The following is a 19,219-nucleotide window of genomic DNA, read 5'->3' as shown; positions in this document are numbered from 1 at the left end:
GAGAGGGTGAGGGAGGATGGTCAAGGATGAACTGATGGCAAGAGTGAAGGAGACAGAATGGCGGGGCGGCGTATCACCTTACAGGAGATCAAAAATAGACCCAGGAGTCTTGGAATTAAGTAAACCTGATAGCTGAGGGACAGTGCTGCAGGTCTGCAGTCCCACGTGGACTAATAAGGACATTCGGGACTTAGATGCTTGTTGGACCATTAGACTCTGTCTCTCCACCCTCCTTGTGTTCACCTCCATCGGCCTGCAGAGGGACTTTATTTTTGGTTTGTGATGTCCATTGCTATATTACAGACTGAGATACAAGCTTTCTATACGCTCAGCTACTGATGCAGCTTTGACCCTGTATGTGCACAGCTCGGCTCGCTTATTTTAAGCTGCTAAATGATGCTAATGTCAAATCTGATAAAAGTCATGATGGAAGTAGTACCAAGTACTATTACATGAAGCCTGAAGAGACATCTGTCTCTTTCTGAAATATCATCTCATCAAAATATCTCTTCACACAACAACCAACATGGAAGAAGAAATAATTAAAATAACTGGGGTATAAATAGAAAATAAGTGTATATCTTTGGATATGCTTGCTCACACAGAAGTGTATGTGTATATACGTATGTATTACATGCTGTAATACTCTTTCCTAATGCATTATTGCTTCCTGGGCTTCTTTATATATTCTTTCCTCATTTTTTTTTTTTACTTTTCTCTCATAATGAATTGGAGGCGTTGACATAATGTATTAAATTAATTAATGACAATAAAGTATTGTAATAATTTTAGTTGTGACTGCTTGAAAAAGTTGTAAAAAAACAACCACATTTTCCACCCACCAATCTCACCTTTCAAGATTCTATTATTATAATTAACTATTAAAGTTTTAACTTCCTGTTAATCAACTAAAAATAATAATACTACTCATATTCATCATTATCTTTAACATTGTTGTCAATTAATATCATTATTTTTTATTGTGACACATAAATAAATAAAAGACAATAAATCCAGGAGGCAAAAAGCAATAATAAAAAATAAATATAAAATAAAATAAATAACTGTAAAATAGTGATAAAAATAAATAAAATAACAATAAATACACCCTAAATTAGAAGATACTCCAAATAAAATATCAATTCATCAATTCATCATTTCATTGTGTGATATGACATATAGAAGCAGTCGTGGAGGAAGTACTCAGATCTTAAATAAAAGTAACAGTACAACAATATAAAAATACTAAACTACAAGTTAATATCCTGCATTCAAACTCCTACTTAAGTAAAAGTACAGTATGATCAGCAAAATGTACTTAAAGTAACAAAAGTACTCGTTCTGCATTATATAAACAACATTATTACATTGATACTGTATAAAAATAATTTTCCTGTTGCAGCTGATTGAGGCAGAGCTAGTTTAAAATACTTTATACCCTCCTAAAGGTCATAAGATAAATATTTTCTTTTCTCTAATTGCTGCTTTTTTTATGTGAAACATTGAATAATTTGACCTCTTTGGGACTCAAAGATTATTTAAATGAAACCATTAAAATCCCCAAAAAGTTGGTTCAATTTTTAACAATGCTTTGTATTTTATATCATTTATATACCTAATTGGTATTAACCAATTGACCAATAGGAGAGTAGGAGTATAAAGACACATAAAATGGAAATATTTAAATATTTATTATGAGCAGAAGTTGCTCAAATGTCAAAGCATCTCATATCATGTTTTCTAACTCAGTAGTGTTTTATGTAAATGTGGTTTCTTGTGTCTGTTTCCTGTTTTGTTTATTTGGATGTTTTTTCTTGAGGACAGGATGAGTTTTGTCGTCAGCGTTAAATAAACAACAACATGCCAGACAGTGAAAGCACCATTAACCTCTGGCTGCGCTTTCATCAATTGTGTGTTTTGTGTTTGGCCTCGGTCATGAACACTTTCCCACCTGTTTGTGCCCCCTGACCCCCCCGACCACCCCTCTCTACCCGGCATTCCTCCCCCTTAAATATATACAGGATTACTTGGAGGGGCGATGGCAGCAGACATTCCCAGAACAGCATAAAAGGGACAGCTGAGGCAGACAGAAATAGCTAAATAAACTTGACCGTCTACCAATGCGCTGATCCCTGAGAACAAACTGCTTTCCTTCATTAGTTTCTTTCAGGAATTATATCCAGATTTACCTCAGAGATAATCTGTTGTCATTTCATTAACTACTTTGTTAATCTTCTTCTGTATTGGGGGACTTTGTTTCTGGCCGCTGTCTCGGCTCTCTGGTCCCGATTGTTTGTGTTTCCAATCATGAGTCATGTCTCTGTCCTTTACTGGTTTCCACTCGTGCGGTAATTTGGATCAGACAGACATTTGTTCATCTTTTATCGGGACATCCAGAGCCGACGCTGGCTGTCAAACCTCCCCTTGTGTTGACCTTTGACCCCCGGTTCACTTGATCATCAACACCTCGTTGCAAGAGTGAAATATGTCACACGGCACATGTTCTGACTGTGAAGAGGTTTAGACTGATAGACTATCTTTTACATTCAATACGAAACAAAACCCCTTAAATTTAAACTTTAAAATGCCTCTTAAACTGTTCATTTTAATTGGAAGCTGTAATTTTAAGGGGTAAAACAACTGAATGTGACCTTTAACAGGCCATAATGTTGCTTCTGCTCCTTAGTCTCCTTTACATGAATGATTCAGTGCTCTAAAATCTTAATTCAAGGTTTAAACAAATTAAGGGAAATATGAATCATTATGTTCAGTGACTATTGAGGTGCATAGATCAAGAGATGATTATGACATTTTAAAGCATGTTTGAGTTTTTCTGCTACCAGCTGGGTTTGACTGTTTCCTGCCTTAATAAGTTATATTATAACAATATGATAATAATGTATAGCTTATTGTGGCTACCTTCAGCTGTTCTTCTTCAGCTGTTTGTCAGATTCCTTGCAGCCATTTTGCATTCTGTATGTTCGGCACTTGATATCGTTAATAATTTGATAATGTCCTAAAACAAAAGAAAGAAAGAAGGGGAATTGCATTACCTAATTATCATTTTACCAAACGCCTACAAAAGGAAGAATTATATATTTTTTGGATCCTGAGAATTGCAGCTCTCAAACAAATAACAAGAAGTTGGAAAGGTAAACAAGTGGCTGGAAACAGTAGAGGACATATATAGAATGGAAAAAGTAATTTATATGAACGAAAAGATGGGCCCTCTTTAAATTAAGTAAAGATAATTGACTAACGAATAGGGCTGTCAAAGTTAATGCAATAACTCGTTAGCACAATTTTGTTTTAACGTCACTAATTTCTTTAACGCATTAATGCAATTTTCGATTTTTAAGTTGTAGCGGGGTCAGTTTTACAGCTAGAGTGAAGAAAACCTAAGGAATCCATTGGTACTAACCACTTCATACTAGCTTGTCGCGAAGGAGGCTAAATAACGCTCCAAAGTTACACTAAATTTTGTTGAGGAAAAACTGGTGGGGGGTTCCTTTGACCTCTGACCTCAAGATATGTGAATGAAAATGGGTTCTATGGGTACCCACGAGTCTCCCCTTTACAGACATGTCAACTTTATGATAATCACATGCAGTTTTGGGAAATTCAGCACACTGACGGCTGCTGTTGCCTGTTGGGCTTCAGTTTGTTATGATTTGAGCATATTGTTTTATAATAAATGCAGTACCTGTGAGGGTTTCTGGACAATATTTGTCATTGTTTTGTGTTGTTAATTGATTTCCAATAATAAATATTTACATACATTTGCATAAAGCAGCATATTTTCCCACTCCCATATTGATAAAAGTATTAAATACTTGACAAATCTCCCTTTAAGGTACATTTTGAACAAATAAAAATGTGCAATTAATTGCAATTAACTATGGACAATCATTATTACTCACTCATTCAATAATTAAATCGAATGACAGCCCTAGTAACAACATATATAAATATTAATGAAATATGAAATGGATGTTTTGTAAAGATATTTTAAGTAATATACATGAAACTGTAATAGAAGGTCGTAGCAGCAACAGTAGGCATATAATGAAACATCAGATGAAACCTTTCTTTTTTTCTCTAGTGTTTTTGTTTATTTGTTTTATGTATGCACTGTGTTATCCAGGTAAAACAATTGTTATTATTGTTAATGTATTTATTTATTTATTTATTTATTTAATATAATAACCAAAACTCTAAATGATATTAGGCATAACGCAAATTTGTTCTATGAAACATGAAGACACTTTGTACTATTTTATTTAATTCTTCCTACATTTTCTTCTTTTGATTTCATTTTTGAAGTTAGAAATCTGAGTCTCGTCATCAAGGAATGCTTCTGATTATGTTTTTCAAATCTGTCTTGATTAATAAATAAATAAGTAAAAAAAAGAGGGGTAAAAGCTTTTTTCTATAAACTCTTAAATATTGCATTTATTGCATTAAGATTTGTCCCACTCAATTCTAAACGTTATGAGTCACAGTTATCATTGAGAATAAACTTTTGACATCTCAAACTTTTCACAGCTGCTGCATTTACTGACTTAACAACGCAGTAGTAAAACACAAATGGTCTGCATTAACAATGTGTTTACAGGCTGCTGACGTGAGGAAGTGTTTCCATACAGATGTGAGAGCATTCTAGGGAGCGTTTGCTGTAACGTGACACGAGTCGCCACGCTCCTCTGAGGCCATCTATCACTTTTTAGATGACTGGTATGTCTGTCTGCAGGGCGGGAATGTGGAGAAGCTCCCAGCTCGTCGAGAAAGACGACCTCGAGCAAACTCACATGTCACATGTCACATGTCACAGAGTGTTTTACTGTGGTGTCTGAGCTGCCTCAGGTTGCCCTGTTTTGTTATTTGACTCCATTGTGCCCCATGAATCACCAGACTGTAAATCTGAAGTATAGATCAGATGTCAGCTTTTGTTTTTTTTTCAGTCTGCTGGCGTTGAACGTGGAGGAGGCTGAATGAAGAGTATATTTATAACGCTTGTTAAATTTACACGTTTTGTCTCATAAGCAGGTGCTTTGTTTAATTAACTCAGTGGATTTGATGGACATTACAGTCAGACATGTTGTAATGATCCAAGTAAATGAGAGGATAACTCAATGTCAGTTTTAACTCCAGCTGCGTTATTTTGGTCTCTTGCATACTTTTATAAATAACTGCTGTTTCTGACTAAATCATACTGCTTCCACTTTAAATCAGGTGTTTAGCTGCAGCACAATGTGCCTGCAGCGCCCCCTGCTGGTTACCATCCTCCACTAACTGTCATATACAGTATACATACTGTATAGTGTCTCTGATGCTTCATAGGATCAATGATTTATTTTTTGCCATTTAAAGGAGAGCAAATTAACTTCATAAGCTTCAGTGTTCTCTGCGTTTTCCACAAATTCCCTCTTAAAGTAGCTTTAAGGTAATATAAAATAACTGTGGGAAGGATTCTACTGAAAGAACTACTGAAAGGGGCAGTGACGTATATGAAACCTGCATTGGCGGAGGTCTACGCTCTCCGAGTGTACTTCTAGTTGTCTTTCTGTGTTCGTAGATATTTTTACCCAAAACACAATGTTTTTCCCTACTTAACCAGCGTTTTTTTTTTTGCCTAAACCTAAAGAAGTTGTAGTTTTGTTGCCTAAACCTAAAGAAGTTGTAGTTTTAGTGCCTAAACCTAAAGAAGTTGTATTTTTGTTGTCTAAACCTAAAGATGTGAAGTTGTAGTTTTGCTGCCTAAACCTAAAGAAGCCTTTTTGTTTGTTTTCAAAATGTGACATTTCATTCAGATTAACGTGTTAGAACGTGTTACTTTTAAGTTTCACTTTCACTTTTACAACGTAGTAGCTGTAGTAGGCCCCTAATGACTCACATCTATGGTGCTTATAGCGACTGATAAAGTCTATTCAATGGCCTGACAACAGTCGAATCGGGTGCAGTGTCATACTGTCATGGGTTACAGTAAACTTAACTGGGACGCTTGAATAAAACAGTCATCGTTAATGTTTTTAGTAACAACTTTGCTTTTTGAGGAAAATATTCAAACACAAGATCCCATTTCTCTATGACAGTAAAAGAGACAAATATATCTGTCTCATGCTTATTACCTCCGCCACGGGACGTAGAGCTGCCTTGGCGGAGGTCTGCGCTCTCCGAGTGCACTTCTAGTTTCCATATCATTTCCCTGTGATTCTACCAGAAACATTCACCAAACACTCATCAAACTTCACAGTCTGGACTTAAATTTAAAATGCAATGTTTCTCATTGTATTTTGTGTATCAGCATCATATTTTATATCACAAATGTATGGCTGTGTATAACAGATTATGAGACATTTAAGTCAACGGACTGATTTTATTTTTCATGCAATGAAAAAGATATAATACTCTGTGCTTAATACTGCATCAAACAGCCTGTCTACACCATGGATAGTTACAATTTAAAATGAAATAGTAAACATATATCTTCAATGCGATCAGCAGCAGGTGTGCAGATTCCAGTTAGCAGAACAAACAAGGAGAGAAAGGCCTTTTTCATGGAGGACATTTTGACGTCATAGCAGGAAAAGTGTTAATAATAAAAACATTTTTTTAAACGTTTTAAACCTTTATGAACTGAACTAGAATATGAAAGTCTTGTTTGTGTATCATCGGACCTAGGTCGACAGATCATTTTAATTTTTTCATGCAATGAAAAATATATAATTCTCTTGCTTTATACTGCTTCATACAGTCTTTTTATGCCATGGATGAACCCATTAGTTGCACCATGTGAGTCACTGCTCGGGGAACTGTTATGCAGTTAACAGCAGGTTCCAGTTAGCAGAGCGTACATGAGAACAAATAAGGAATATGCTGCTTTTATGGACGACATTATGAGATGTCACAGTACAAAAATCCCAATAATGATTGGGACTGCTTCAGTTTCAGGGTCCTGTTATTGTGTATACTGGCTCACTGTTGCACTGTCACAGCTTACTTAGACACTTAATAGAGCAGAGACCTTAGTAACGTTAGTCAAAATGCTGCATTTGTGTGCAGATTCCTGCCTGTTCTTTGTTGCAACCCATGGACACTTTAAGGCCATCTCAGGAAAATTACAACTTTCTGTAATACAAATCTAACAGAGAAATTATCTAAACTCGTCATATGAAAAAAGGAACATTTAGCAGGTTTACAAGTGTCTGGACCTCAAACTACATGTTCTTAAATAACCCACAACACTTAAAGTTCAGTTCCTTTTTAACACACATGAACGACTCACTTCCTCTTTAGAGGTCTCTACCATATATGAATATATACAGTCTCTAACTGTCAGGTTTTCTTTCAGCCCAGGTCGATGAGATCTCCATCGACGTGTTCCTCTTCTGCTCGTCGACTCCTCAGCCACTCCTCTCTCGCTTTCTTCACTTCCTGTCCATAATAATCATGAAGTTTGCTGAAGTCCTCAAGTGGATCAAAACCCACCAGAGGCCATTCACCGTACAGAGGTGCCGGTCCATTAAGAGGTGTGACGTGAGCGTTTCTCCTGGGCCACAGTTTAGGAGACTTTTTAGCCACCACTTTGGTGGGTATAGACGGTGCTTGTAAAACGGTGCCGGCGCTGAAGCTTCTCGACTCCCTGACCACCGCTGCTGTCGGCCCCTGAACAGCGAAGAAGAAGCTGGAGGTGGACTGTTTGAGGGCCCCGACGGAGGAGCTGTGACGGGACTCACCAGAGCCTTGTTGCTGTTTAGCTTCTGCAGATGGAAAACAGGAAATTAACAAACATTTAGGCTCCTCATTATTAATAATATAGCACCATTGTATGAATGGAATAGTTTGGCATTTTGGGAAATACGCTCAAGTTCTGGCAGAGAGTTGGATGAGAAGATCAATACCACACTCATCTACCGTAAAAGAGTTGTACTGATCTTCTCATCTAACTGTCCACCAGAATAATAGCCAAGAAAAATAGCAACAGAGAAGATATTAAAGGGACTGTTTGTAACTTCTTACACGTATAAATCAAGGGTCTCCATGGCCGGAGTCTCTGCTGTATTCTGCTCTGCTGCTCCTCTGCCTGCCTGCCTTCATTCTCACACCGCGCTCGTTCTCGCTATTTCGCTCCACTCTCACGTTTATGCTCGCACACGACACACTGCAGGAGAGTTAGTAGCTCTGAGAATATCTAGTAAATGTATAGTGGACGTTTGTGCAGAAATAAATGCTGCAGCTCCTCCACACCAACAGAGGTTTCCCGTGTCTTGTGAAGTGACGGGGCTCCGCAGCGAGAAACGTTATCGTCCCCGACCAAAACTCCCGTGTCTCCCCTGTTCCTTCTGACCGCGGTCGGGAGGCTGAGGCAGGAAAAGCCAACACTAGGATCAGCAGTGATTCATGGAGAGACCTTCGTCTGGTCAGCTAACATTACTGCCAAGCAGGTGAAATATAGAGTGATATTGTGGTTTGGGCTGACGTGTGTCGCCTCACTGTTTTGAGCGATGCTCGTTCATGTCTATGTAGAGCAAGCGCAACGCTGACTTTCATTGAATTAACGGCCACAGGTGTCGCTGTTAACAAGCATTTCTGATTCTTACAAACAGTCCCTTTAAATAAAAGCACAAAAGCCCTATAAACTTGAGTCTCTATAAATGTTGTATTGTTACCAGTAAACCGAACCCACCTTCATACTGCCTCCCCAGGTCTCTGACCAGCAGCGAGAGGTAACAGTGGCTGGCTGACAGCAACGCTTTCACCCAGCTCTCGTGAGTCTGACCATCTCCTGCTGCAAATCTGTAGGTTTTCAGCCCGGGCCCCTCAAACACCAGAGAGAAGGCAAACTGTCCGTCAGACTCTGAGCGGCGGACCGCACACCCCTCCAGCACGATGACCCCCAGCAGGTGGCGGTCAGCCGGACGCTCCTGGTAGAAGAGCAGGTTGGCCTTCAGGACGAACCACCGCCGCTGGTAGGTGGCAGTCCTCTCTTTCTATATGAAGACAGATGTCAAAGTAAAGCAGCATTATTACATTTATGGAAAGCAGTATTTAAGATTCAGTTATTTCATGTTGTGTTTTATGTTTATCCAAACCTTTTTATAGAGATATCCCTCTTTATCTACCGGAGAGGTGCATGACAGGTAATGGGTCAAAATCTTCTGATGGAGCTTCATCACAACACCTGAAGAACATTCAGAATGTAAAATACTTAAAACTGCATGACATGTATCAGTAAAACATGTTCCAGAAATGTTTAAATCCATTGTTTTTATCGGCAAAACATAAAATCATCAAGCAACATGATTTTACTGGAACTACAAACCACAATAAGTTATCACTTTTCCATGAAGTTCAACTTTGTAGATCTTTAATATCCTCAGCAGTCCATGTAGGTTTTGAGGTACTTCTACTTTACTTGAGTATTTCCATTTTATGCTACTTAATACTTCATCAGAGGGAAGTAAAAGTAAAAGAATGAATACTGCTTCCACCATGAGGTATTTATACTGAAAACTGATGTACGGTGAAGGATGTTCCAGAAATGTTTGAATCCAGGAGTTTTATCAGCAAAACATTGATTGAAATCATCAAGCAACCTGATTTTAAAAAGGAACCACAATAACGTTTCACTTTGCTATTGAATTCAATTCAGTAGATAATTATTATTATTATTATTATTATTATCCTTTAGGTTTAAAAGCAACTGTCAGTGTCACTAAATGCACTAAAAACTAGGACCATTGTTACTCCAAATATACTGAATTAACAGAATATACGGTCAAATTGCATTTATGAATAAGTTATAATGACAATTACAGTAATAAAGTTGATCTAAAACCAACAAAAACAAGTGCCGTTCTCCTTCCTTAGTTGTCGTACAGTGACTCAGTGACAGAATAGAAAACAGTGACTCAGACTCACCTCTGCCAGCGTTGAATCCCTCACAGGGTCACCTTACTTCCACACAGACATTATTTACATTATTATATTATGATTATAGTACAGATCTTCTCTTCGGTCCTTAGAGTTCCTCAACGTGAAGCCAGTTGTTCTCTATCAGTTCGATGCATCCAGAAGCAGACAATGTTTGAACATTATAGTTTCAGGTTACTACCACTGGTTTTCCCTCGGGTACCAGAGGACGAGTGTTGAAATATAAATAACTCGACCCACTTCCTGGTAACTAAATCCTGACACATTATATTCTCTCTCCTCTACGCTTGAGTCCACCCCGAGATCAGCCGAACCGAGCAGCCGCCCGCTCACAAGAAGTGCTACCTGGAAGTGAGATGCTGGATGTTGAAGATGTATTTGCCTCAGCTCTCTCACTTCTGCTTTTTGTGTTTCTTTTTTGAGTTTTTATTTTAATCTCTGGTGTGTGTAGAGCAGATGTCCCTTGGTAGATGAGTCTCCAGGGAGATGTGCTGCTTATTTTCAGATATGAGGAATCGTGACAGGTGTGTATATCAGGTGTGTCAAATTCTCTTCTTTGCTTTTAAAGGTCAGGCCTGAATCGGTCTCTCTTTGTTAATCTCTAAATATTAAGAATATGTTTCGTATCAATGAAAAGAAAAGACAGGCATTACATGGCCTCTGGAAAATGTGCGGCTACATTTCTTTGCTTGTTGTTTCTATTTTTGACTCACACTTATCCTTTTTATCCTCAAGGAATTCAAACTCTAAAAGAGTCCGAGGTGAAGAGATTTACAGGGTCTTTGTTGTGTGCAGCAGCTCGCCTCCACAGTCTGAGTCAGGAGCCAAAATCAACTTAAGGTCAAAGGTCGAACCTCAGGGCGAAAACTGATATTCATGATAAAGAAAGTGTTGAATTCCTGCAGATTGTCATTAAGTATCTATTTATTTTAAATACAGCATTTCAGTCATTACATTGGTCATCAGGCGTTAAATTCACAACATGAAACATCTTTATACTATACAATATTTTATACTATAACCAATCAAACATTGAGTCAAATCACAACCACCTGAGACTGAGATTTAAACACAATATATTTTTTTTAATGATTTAACTTTCCTATATGCTCCTGCCTACCAGGTTTATGTGTATGTGTGTGTTATATATGCATGAAAAATAAACTACTATCCAAAACTTTGCTTAAAATATCAACTTTGACTTGTGGGATTTGACTTTTGGGTTTGAGTTATGACCACAGAAGCTTTATTGTATGTCACATTCTAGCAGAGATAGTAGGCTACAATTTTCAGACAAGCAAATTCTTGTATTTGTGATGGAGTATTTTATAGTGTGGTATTTTTTTTTACTTAAATAAAAGATCTCAATACATCTTCCACCAGGTTTATCAGCTGTCAGTGTCTCCCGAAATGAACTAAAAACCAGGACCACTCCAAATATACTGAATTAATAGAACTACAGTCAAATATTACAATTTGTATTTATTAATAAATTACAATGAGAATAACAGTAATAAATGTAAGCTAATACCAATAAAAACATGTCTCTGTTTTTGTATGGTGCCTTAGACTCTGCTGTTTTTGGGCCAGTCTGCTGCCTGACTACTGAGAACTACAACATTTCTTTTATTTTATTATAAAATAATTTGAAATAATATTTAATAATATTATTAAAAGAAAATTACAAATGCATGACTTGTATTTGTGAAGGAGTATTTTTTTTATTGTGTGTGTTTTTTTTTATTTTTTATTTCAAGAGTTCTTCCTCTAAAGCAGGGGTCAGCCACCTGCAATGTGGCTCCGGAGCCACATGCGGCTCTTTAGCCCCTCTCCAGTGGCTCCCTGTGGATTTTTAATAAAATTAGTGGAAATTAATAACTGTTTTCTGTTTACATTTTCAATTTTATTTGTCATTGTTGTAGGTCTATGGTACGACGGAGTATTAGGGCTACATTGAGGGGAAAAATAAATCTGAGATTACGAAAATAAAGTCATAATATTACAAGAATAAAGTCGTAGTATTATAAGAATAAAGTCATAATATTACGAAAATAAAGTCGTAGTATTATGAGAATAAAGTCATAATATTATGAGAATAAAATCGTAATATTACGAGAATAAAGTCATAATATTACGAGAATAAAGTCGTTATATTATGAGAATAAAGTCATAATATAACGAGAATAAAGTCGTTATATTATGAGGATAAAGTCGTTATATTATGAGAATAAAGTTGTAATATTATGAGAATAAAGTCATAATATTATGAGAATAAAGTCATAGTATTATGAGAATAAAGTCAGAAGTTAAAGAGAAAAAAGTCATAGTATTATGAGAATAAAGTCATAATATTATGAGAATAAAGTCATAGTATTATGAGAATAAAGTCAGAAGTTAAAGAGAAAAAAGTCGTAGTATTATGAGAATAAAGTCATAATATTATAAAGTACTAATTTTACGTGTAATTTTATTTTTTTCTCGTAATATTACGACTTTATTCTGTAAATCTCAGATGTTTTTCCCCTCAATGTGGCCCTAATACTCCGTCGTACATTTGCTCTTTGGCCCTCACTGCATTAGACTTATATACTATATACTTAGACTATAAACTGTGTTACCTTCATCACAATGCTCAAATGTTTTGCGGCTCCAGACAGATTTTTTAATATTTTGTTTTGCCTAAAAAGGCTCTTTTGATAGTAAAGGTTGCAGACCCCTGCACTAAAGTGAGTGTAGGCTGTACTCCTCCTCACCAGGTGGTGGCGGTGAAGCGCAGCGTCGCTGTTCACCAACCAGCACACACATTAAGAGAAGAAGAAAAGGAACGAAGAAGAAACGAAAACGAACGTCGTTTGAATTATTTCAGCAGGTTTCAACACTTTTACAGATAAACATCTGTTTCTTCAGCTTGTTTGTAAGTTTCCACACCAGCCTAATATATAGGTTTATACTGTAGTAGTTAACGTAATGTAATATCACCTTTAGTCTGAGTTTAAACTGTGATAAATAGCTTTACTTGTTCTGCATGCTGCTGTTGTTGGCTAACATTATTAGCATCACAGCTAACACGAGCTCATATATTCACAACGTTACAACAATCTGCTCTGTTAAAGTGTTATAAACACATTCAGCGACGTTGTAGCTGCGTCTGAGGAGTAAAACAGTCACTGCTTTGTCTTCTGTAGCATCATGTCGAAGAGGAAAGTAACATTTGAGGACGGAGACGGAGAGTTAGAGCTGGAGGAGGAGCAGCCAAACAAGAAGGTAACGGATCAGTAGTCCTGTACTGTTCACAGCATTGTTTACAAACAACACGTCTAATAGATCAATGGTTCATTAGAGCTGGAGGAGGAGCAGCCAAACAAGAGGGTCATATTTACCTCTGAGGTGTAGTGGAGAAGAAGTAGAAAGTTGCATAAAATGGAAATACCAGTACCTCAGATTTGTACTTAAATACAGTACTTGAGTAAATGTACTGTTCTACACTGCAACCATATAATTTTAACAACTAAATGGTCTCAGGTGGAAAAATAACGTTTTATAAGACAATAACAAAGAGCATCCAAGTCACCACTGGATTTCCTTTGGTCCAGTGATGACTATACATATTGCACTAATGACTTCTGAAGCTCAGCTTGAAGTGAAATTGTCTATAAGGAGGAGTTTGTCATCATGTCAGTGTTTGCCTGTTTATAAAATGTTGTAGTTGCATGCTTTAGACAGGTGCAGGACCTTTCTTTCTTGTCCTTTATAGGGGCTTTTCGGTGCACCTAAACCTTAAGTTAAGACTGAAACATGCTGAAGTGCACTTTTTAGCTGTCAGACTAAATGAACACACAGACAGGTGGACTGTTGTAGAGCTAAATCAATGACAGTGTTGTCAGGACATCTACCAAGAAAAGGGATGCCTCCATTACATTTAATGTGAAATAATAATTGTATTATTTATTTAACATTTATTTAGCCAGGATGTTCCCATTGAGATTTAAAATCTCTTTTTCAGGGGGGTCCTGGCCAAGACAGCAGCATAAAAGATTCACACAAAGAGGCACATAAAGGCATAAATAACAGACTTAAAAACAAAACAGCAAATTGCATCAAGTTGGTAGTGTCAGTCAATACCAGGACGAGTACAGTCAGTGTTCAAATAGTCCTTAATTCTGTTTTTAAAATCATGCATGCTTTGACTACTTTGAAATGTCTCTGTAGCTGACACCAAGATATGGGTACGAAAATTTAAAAGCACTTTCATCAAAAATGGTGTGGTTTCTAGGAATGATGTTCGTAACTTGTCCGCATAATAATGTGATATTTTTCTCTTCTTTCCTCTTCTGTTGAACCAGACTTGTGAGGCTGTGAGCGGACCAGGCTCCAGGTTTAAGGGCAAACATTCCCTTGATAGCGATGAAGAGGACGAAGGGGAAGACACAAAAAGCACCAAAAAATATGATATTCTGGCTAGTGATGACGTGGAGGGTATGTCTTGTTTAATATCTGAACTGTAATTTTGAAGTGATAGATGACAGAGATGTGGTCTTACTTACTTCGATATGACATATTACCTCAATATATAGCCACACTTATTGAATATACAAAAGTGCACATACACCTTTGAGTTTATATTTATACAGTATGTTCCTCCTAAGTATAAATCTACAATTTTTCACCATAATGAGAATGTGAATTAAAGAGTAACTGTGGTATTTTTCAACCTGGTGTGTAAATGACTAATGGGGAGAACAAATTTCTGAAATTGGTCCAGTATTGAAGGATAACGCTGTAACTGGCAACTGGCAGCCGCAAAATGAGCTGCGAGGGCAAGTGAGCTGCGTCAATGTTACGTTACGTCCACTAAAAGTGTTTGTTTTTGACACTGACAGGCTCAGATTGTTATTTTAAGTGCCTGACAACATTATGGAAAGGACCCTAAAGAGAAATAAAACATTTTTCTTTCCTTTCTCTTGATCTGGTCTGTTTGTTATTGGGTCCGAATCTCAAGGAGAAGTCGTTTTGTGAAATCTGAATACCCGCATACTCTGACTAAAATAAATACGGGCAGCCATCGAATTCAAAGACCTCATCCACAACATCGAAATCATCTAAATATTCAGCCATGTCATTGAAAATCTTTTAGATATCACTAAGCTACGCTTTCTGTACTCCAACACAACGAACTCTGCCCGGCTGGCACTCTCGTTTCCACCATGGATGTATTCTACTATTCCAACACCTCGCCAGATTTCAGAACAAGACTTCTCCTTGAGCGAGACTCTTTCCATAATGTCAGACACTTATAATAACAATCAAAGCCATGTCATGGCAAAAAAAAGCACTTTTAGTGGACATAAATGATGGTGCCAGCTTGGCCCAATAGCACCATATTGCAACCTGTGAGCAGCTGCCGTCTACAGCGCTCTCTCTCAATATTGGACCAGTTTCAGAAATTGTTGTCGCTCTTAACAAGAAGGGGCTGAATTCTTTGACACTGGAAATTTTTGTCCATTTCTGCTACATACCAGTGCCGTAATTATGTCAGCTGAGACCATCATAACTGTGTTTTCAGGCCAAGAGGGAGCAACAATCGATTTTGACGAGGGAGTTTCTATTACACCTTTCAACCTGGATGAGGAGATGCAGGAAGGATACTTTGACTCTGAGGGAAACTATTTCATCAAAAAGGAAGAACAGATTAGAGACAACTGGCTTGACAACATTGACTGGGTAATTGTTTTTAAGGGACTTTTGCTTCATGTCTGAAAACTTTTCAAGCAATTTGCAATCATAATAATAAGTTATTTCTTCCAGGTGAGAGTGAAAGAACAGCCTTTCAAACAAAAGAAGAAAGGTCTTGGAGCCAAACGGAAACGCAGAGCCGGTGATGAGGATGAGGCTGAGGAAGAGAAAAAGAGAGAAGAGAAGCAGGCAAACCAAGAAAACGATGAAGGAGAAGAAGAAGAGGAGGATATGGAGCCTGCAGAGGACCCGCTGGCATCCTACACGCAGCACCAGCTCACTGAAGCTGTGATTGAACTGTTGCTACCCGGGGAGACAGTTGCCAAAGCGCTCCGTCGGCTAGGAGGCCTTGGAGGACGGAAGAAGGGAAAGCTGAGGGAAGAAAGTAAACCCACAGAGGAGGCTAAAAGGGATACAGAAAAGCTGGACAAGCTCACAGCACTGGCTGACAGACTGGTTGGATCTGGGATGTTTGAAATCTATCAGCAAACGTATGAAAAACTGGCCTATTTGATGAAGAGCATGAGCAGCAAACGACCAGCTGTGGAGAAGAAACCTGGAGGTGATGGTGATGAAGAAGAAGATGAACTTGACATGTTCGCAGATAAATTTGACGAGACGAATACAGGCAGAAAGGATGAGGAAGACGACACAAAAGGTTGCTTAGTGTTACTTGTATAAAATACAAAATGCCTTACAAAATATCTTGTTTTATTTAATTCAGTTTTGTTTTCTTCTCAGTGAGCGATGAAGTGATGTGGGAGTACAAATGGGAAAATAAGGATGATTCAGAGGTTTTCGGCCCCTTCACCAGTCAGCAGATGCAGGTATTCTCTTACACCAAGTCAAAATCAAAAAGCAGTTCTTGAGTTTGTAGGTGATGCGGTGTACCAGTGGTAATGTATGGTTTCCGTTTGAGATAAATCCATAAAAGAGTACATTCTTAGAACACCACTTTTGTTTATTTGTGGTGTTTTCAAGTATGGAATCGGGACACAGTTCTGTTTTTTATGCTTATCGTCATATTAGAAGTTTATGTCTGTTTTAAAGTATAATCTAGCACACGCACAAACTTAAAGGGATAGCTCAGGTGTTTTGAAGTGAGGTTATATGAGGTACTTATCCATAGTCAGTGTATTACCTACAGTAGATGACGGTCAGTTCACTCCCAGTTTGGAGAAACAGACAGGAGTACCAGCACGGGAGCAAAGCAATATTGTGCTGTGGGCAGCAGAAAAACGTATTTTAGACACATAAAAAAATCAGTTTAAGTATACGCTATATTTAGTTTGTGTTATTATGTGTATTTGGTGTTATAAATATATATAACTAGCTTGCTTTATCCTTCCCAACCGAGCTGCAGGCTGAGATAATTTACCCAATTATTTTGTTTTTCTCCTGCATACTTATGTACCTGCAAACTCGTTAGTAAATCCCATTATGTTTACTAGATTATTGGGCTGCAGGCTGGTTCTTCCTAACCTCAATCTGGCCAGGTGGGTTTTTAATCTTCTTAATGTCTGTTTTCCAGGGTTGGGTGGATGAAGGCTATTTCAGCACTGGTGTTTACTGCAAGAGGATCGAACAGGAGGGAGCTCAGTTCTACAACTCCAAGAGAATAGACTTTGAGCTGTATACATGATTTGTGTCCAGCAGTAAATTACTCACAACCATCACGATCACTCTCAGCAGTCATGTTTTCCCTAAGTCTATATTCAATCTTTTCATCCAGGGCTTTGGTATCAAATCATTTTAACAGGGGCTTTGTTTTCTGTACATTGTTTTTAAATAAATTACTCATGTATGTGGTGCTGCTATCAGATGTTTTTCCTGTCTCTGTTATTGGTTTTCTTAGAACCAAATCACATTGTGGGTTCATTTTAACGCTCATTGAGAACTGATTTAATTTAGATCATTTAGTGAAGTTTAAATAGTTATCCCACTTGACATTCATTTGGACATTGACATTTAATATAATTATTTTAATTATTTTGTTACTGTAGAGTATTTTACGCATGTAGTTACTAGGGCTGTCAATCAATTAAAATATTTAATTGTGATAAATCGCATGATTGTCTGTGATTAATCATGATTAATAGCAAATTAGTCACATTTTTTATCTATTCAAAATTAACCTTAAAGGGAGATTTGTCAAGTATTTAATACTCTTATCAACATGGGATTAGGCAAATATGCTTGCTTTATGCAAATATATGTATATTATTACTGGAAATCAATTAACAACACAGAACTATGACAAATACTGTCCAGAAACCCTCACAGGTACTGCATTTATTGCATTTATGCATTAAAGAAATTAGTGTTATTAAAAAGATTTAGCGTTATTGTGTTAACTCTGACAGCCCTAGTATTACTGTTGAGATGAAAAGATACTACTGTTAGCTTGTCAATTCAGCCAGCTTTTTTTTCCAAACCTCAATATTGAATGGCACTTTTGCCGTGAATAAATTCATGTTCTCAGAATAGGGAGGTGTATTCACACCATCTTGTGTCTCCTTGTACTTGTTTTGAGTCTTTTTTTAGTTGTTTTGCATCATTTGCAGTCATTTTGTGTCTCTTTGTATGAGATTTAGAGTACATTTACTTTCCAACAAGAAATTGTTAACACTTCAAACAGAGGCTCTGGCCCAGGAGTCCACCGACCCCTTTGACCCCTATAGTTCTGTGCCCTGTAAGGGAATGGACATTGAGATGGTGACATCTTACAAGTACCTGGGTGGTCACCTGAACAATAAACTGGACTGGACACCATCTCAGGACTGGAGAGCTCCTTCAGCGACAGGTTGCTCCACCCAAAGTGTGTGAAGGAGCGCTGTCACAGGTCTTTCCTTCCTGCAGCTGTCAGACTCCACAACCAGCATTGCTCCCAGTAGACCACTTACACACCAAAAACTGACAATAACCTGATATTTTCAGGTGGAATTTCATTTCATTTTCACTGTGCAATATTATTTTCCACTTGTGCAATTTTGTTAATAGTCTGTTTATTGTCAATACTGTATATACTGCTCCTATTTTTATACTTCCTTCTATTTAAATGGATAAAATTTGTTACACTTTGTTTAGCTCTTTTTTTTACTGTGTTAAATGATGCATCTTGTTTTTTGCACTATCCCCTTTGCTGCTGTACACTGCAAATTTCCCCACTGTGGGACTAATAAAGGAATATCTTATATTATCTTATTTTATACCCATTCTGTAATCCCTGCATGAGTTTAATGTATCAATGTGACAAATCCTTACATTTTCACTGGTGATAATTTAATTGTGATTAATTAATGTTTTCAAATTAACTATAATTTCAACACCTCTACTTAATAAAAATGTAGGTCTTTAAAGATATTAGGTCACCCGAGGACATAAGAGAAGACTGTAATCTTATTTATGTAGCCCTTTTGTCATCGCTCTCCTATTGGCTGGTCCCTCCACCTACGATGTAATCAAAGTCTTCTGTGATTGGTCGAGACTTTCCGGGCGGAAGTGCAGTCGCGCTGTGATTGGTTGAGCCGTCTGTCTGGCTGTTGGATTCGTA

At 37.4% G+C, this 19,219-nt stretch overlaps 2 protein-coding genes across 2 annotated transcripts; one reads left to right on the top strand and one right to left on the bottom strand.

Moving 5' to 3' along the window:
• Window positions 1-6,356: 6,356 nt before the first annotated feature.
• zgc:153733 (uncharacterized protein LOC556313 homolog) lies at window positions 6,357-10,057 on the bottom strand. The gene is made up of 4 exons (XM_037793610.1): window positions 9,922-10,057; window positions 9,093-9,181; window positions 8,687-8,990; window positions 6,357-7,760 (listed from the first exon to the last, which is right to left on the bottom strand). The coding sequence occupies exons 2-4, from the start codon at window positions 9,171-9,173 to the stop codon at window positions 7,348-7,350; spliced, it is 798 nt and encodes a 265-aa protein (XP_037649538.1). The 5' UTR covers window positions 9,174-9,181; window positions 9,922-10,057; the 3' UTR covers window positions 6,357-7,347.
• A 2,615-nt stretch (window positions 10,058-12,672) lies between these two features.
• Window positions 12,673-17,488, top strand: cd2bp2 (CD2 (cytoplasmic tail) binding protein 2). Its single transcript, XM_037793307.1, has 7 exons — window positions 12,673-12,847; window positions 13,119-13,197; window positions 14,277-14,409; window positions 15,497-15,654; window positions 15,739-16,324; window positions 16,408-16,493; window positions 17,198-17,488. The coding sequence occupies exons 2-7, from the start codon at window positions 13,123-13,125 to the stop codon at window positions 17,306-17,308; spliced, it is 1,149 nt and encodes a 382-aa protein (XP_037649235.1). The 5' UTR covers window positions 12,673-12,847; window positions 13,119-13,122; the 3' UTR covers window positions 17,309-17,488.
• The last annotated feature ends 1,731 nt before the right edge of the window (window positions 17,489-19,219 follow it).

The sequence above is a fragment of the Sebastes umbrosus genome, chromosome 14, assembly GCF_015220745.1.
Source record: "Sebastes umbrosus isolate fSebUmb1 chromosome 14, fSebUmb1.pri, whole genome shotgun sequence".
NCBI lineage: Eukaryota > Metazoa > Chordata > Actinopteri > Perciformes > Sebastidae > Sebastes > Sebastes umbrosus.
The sequence above is the reverse complement of the archived record's forward strand: the minus strand, read 5'-3'. Positions and strand labels throughout refer to the sequence as shown.

Coding starts and splice junctions, on each gene's coding strand:
- zgc:153733 (XM_037793610.1), bottom strand. CDS start 9,173: ATGAAGCTCCATCAGAAGATTTTGACCCATTACCTGTCATGCACCTCT. Junction 8,991..9,092: donor AGGGATATCTCTATAAAAAG/GTTTGGATAAAC, acceptor GTCTTCATATAG/AAAGAGAGGACTGCCACCTA. Junction 7,761..8,686: donor CCTGGGGAGGCAGTATGAAG/GTGGGTTCGGTT, acceptor TTCCATCTGCAG/AAGCTAAACAGCAACAAGGC.
- cd2bp2 (XM_037793307.1), top strand. CDS start 13,123: ATGTCGAAGAGGAAAGTAACATTTGAGGACGGAGACGGAGAGTTAGAG. Junction 14,410..15,496: donor GGCTAGTGATGACGTGGAGG/GTATGTCTTGTT, acceptor CTGTGTTTTCAG/GCCAAGAGGGAGCAACAATC. Junction 15,655..15,738: donor GGCTTGACAACATTGACTGG/GTAATTGTTTTT, acceptor TATTTCTTCCAG/GTGAGAGTGAAAGAACAGCC.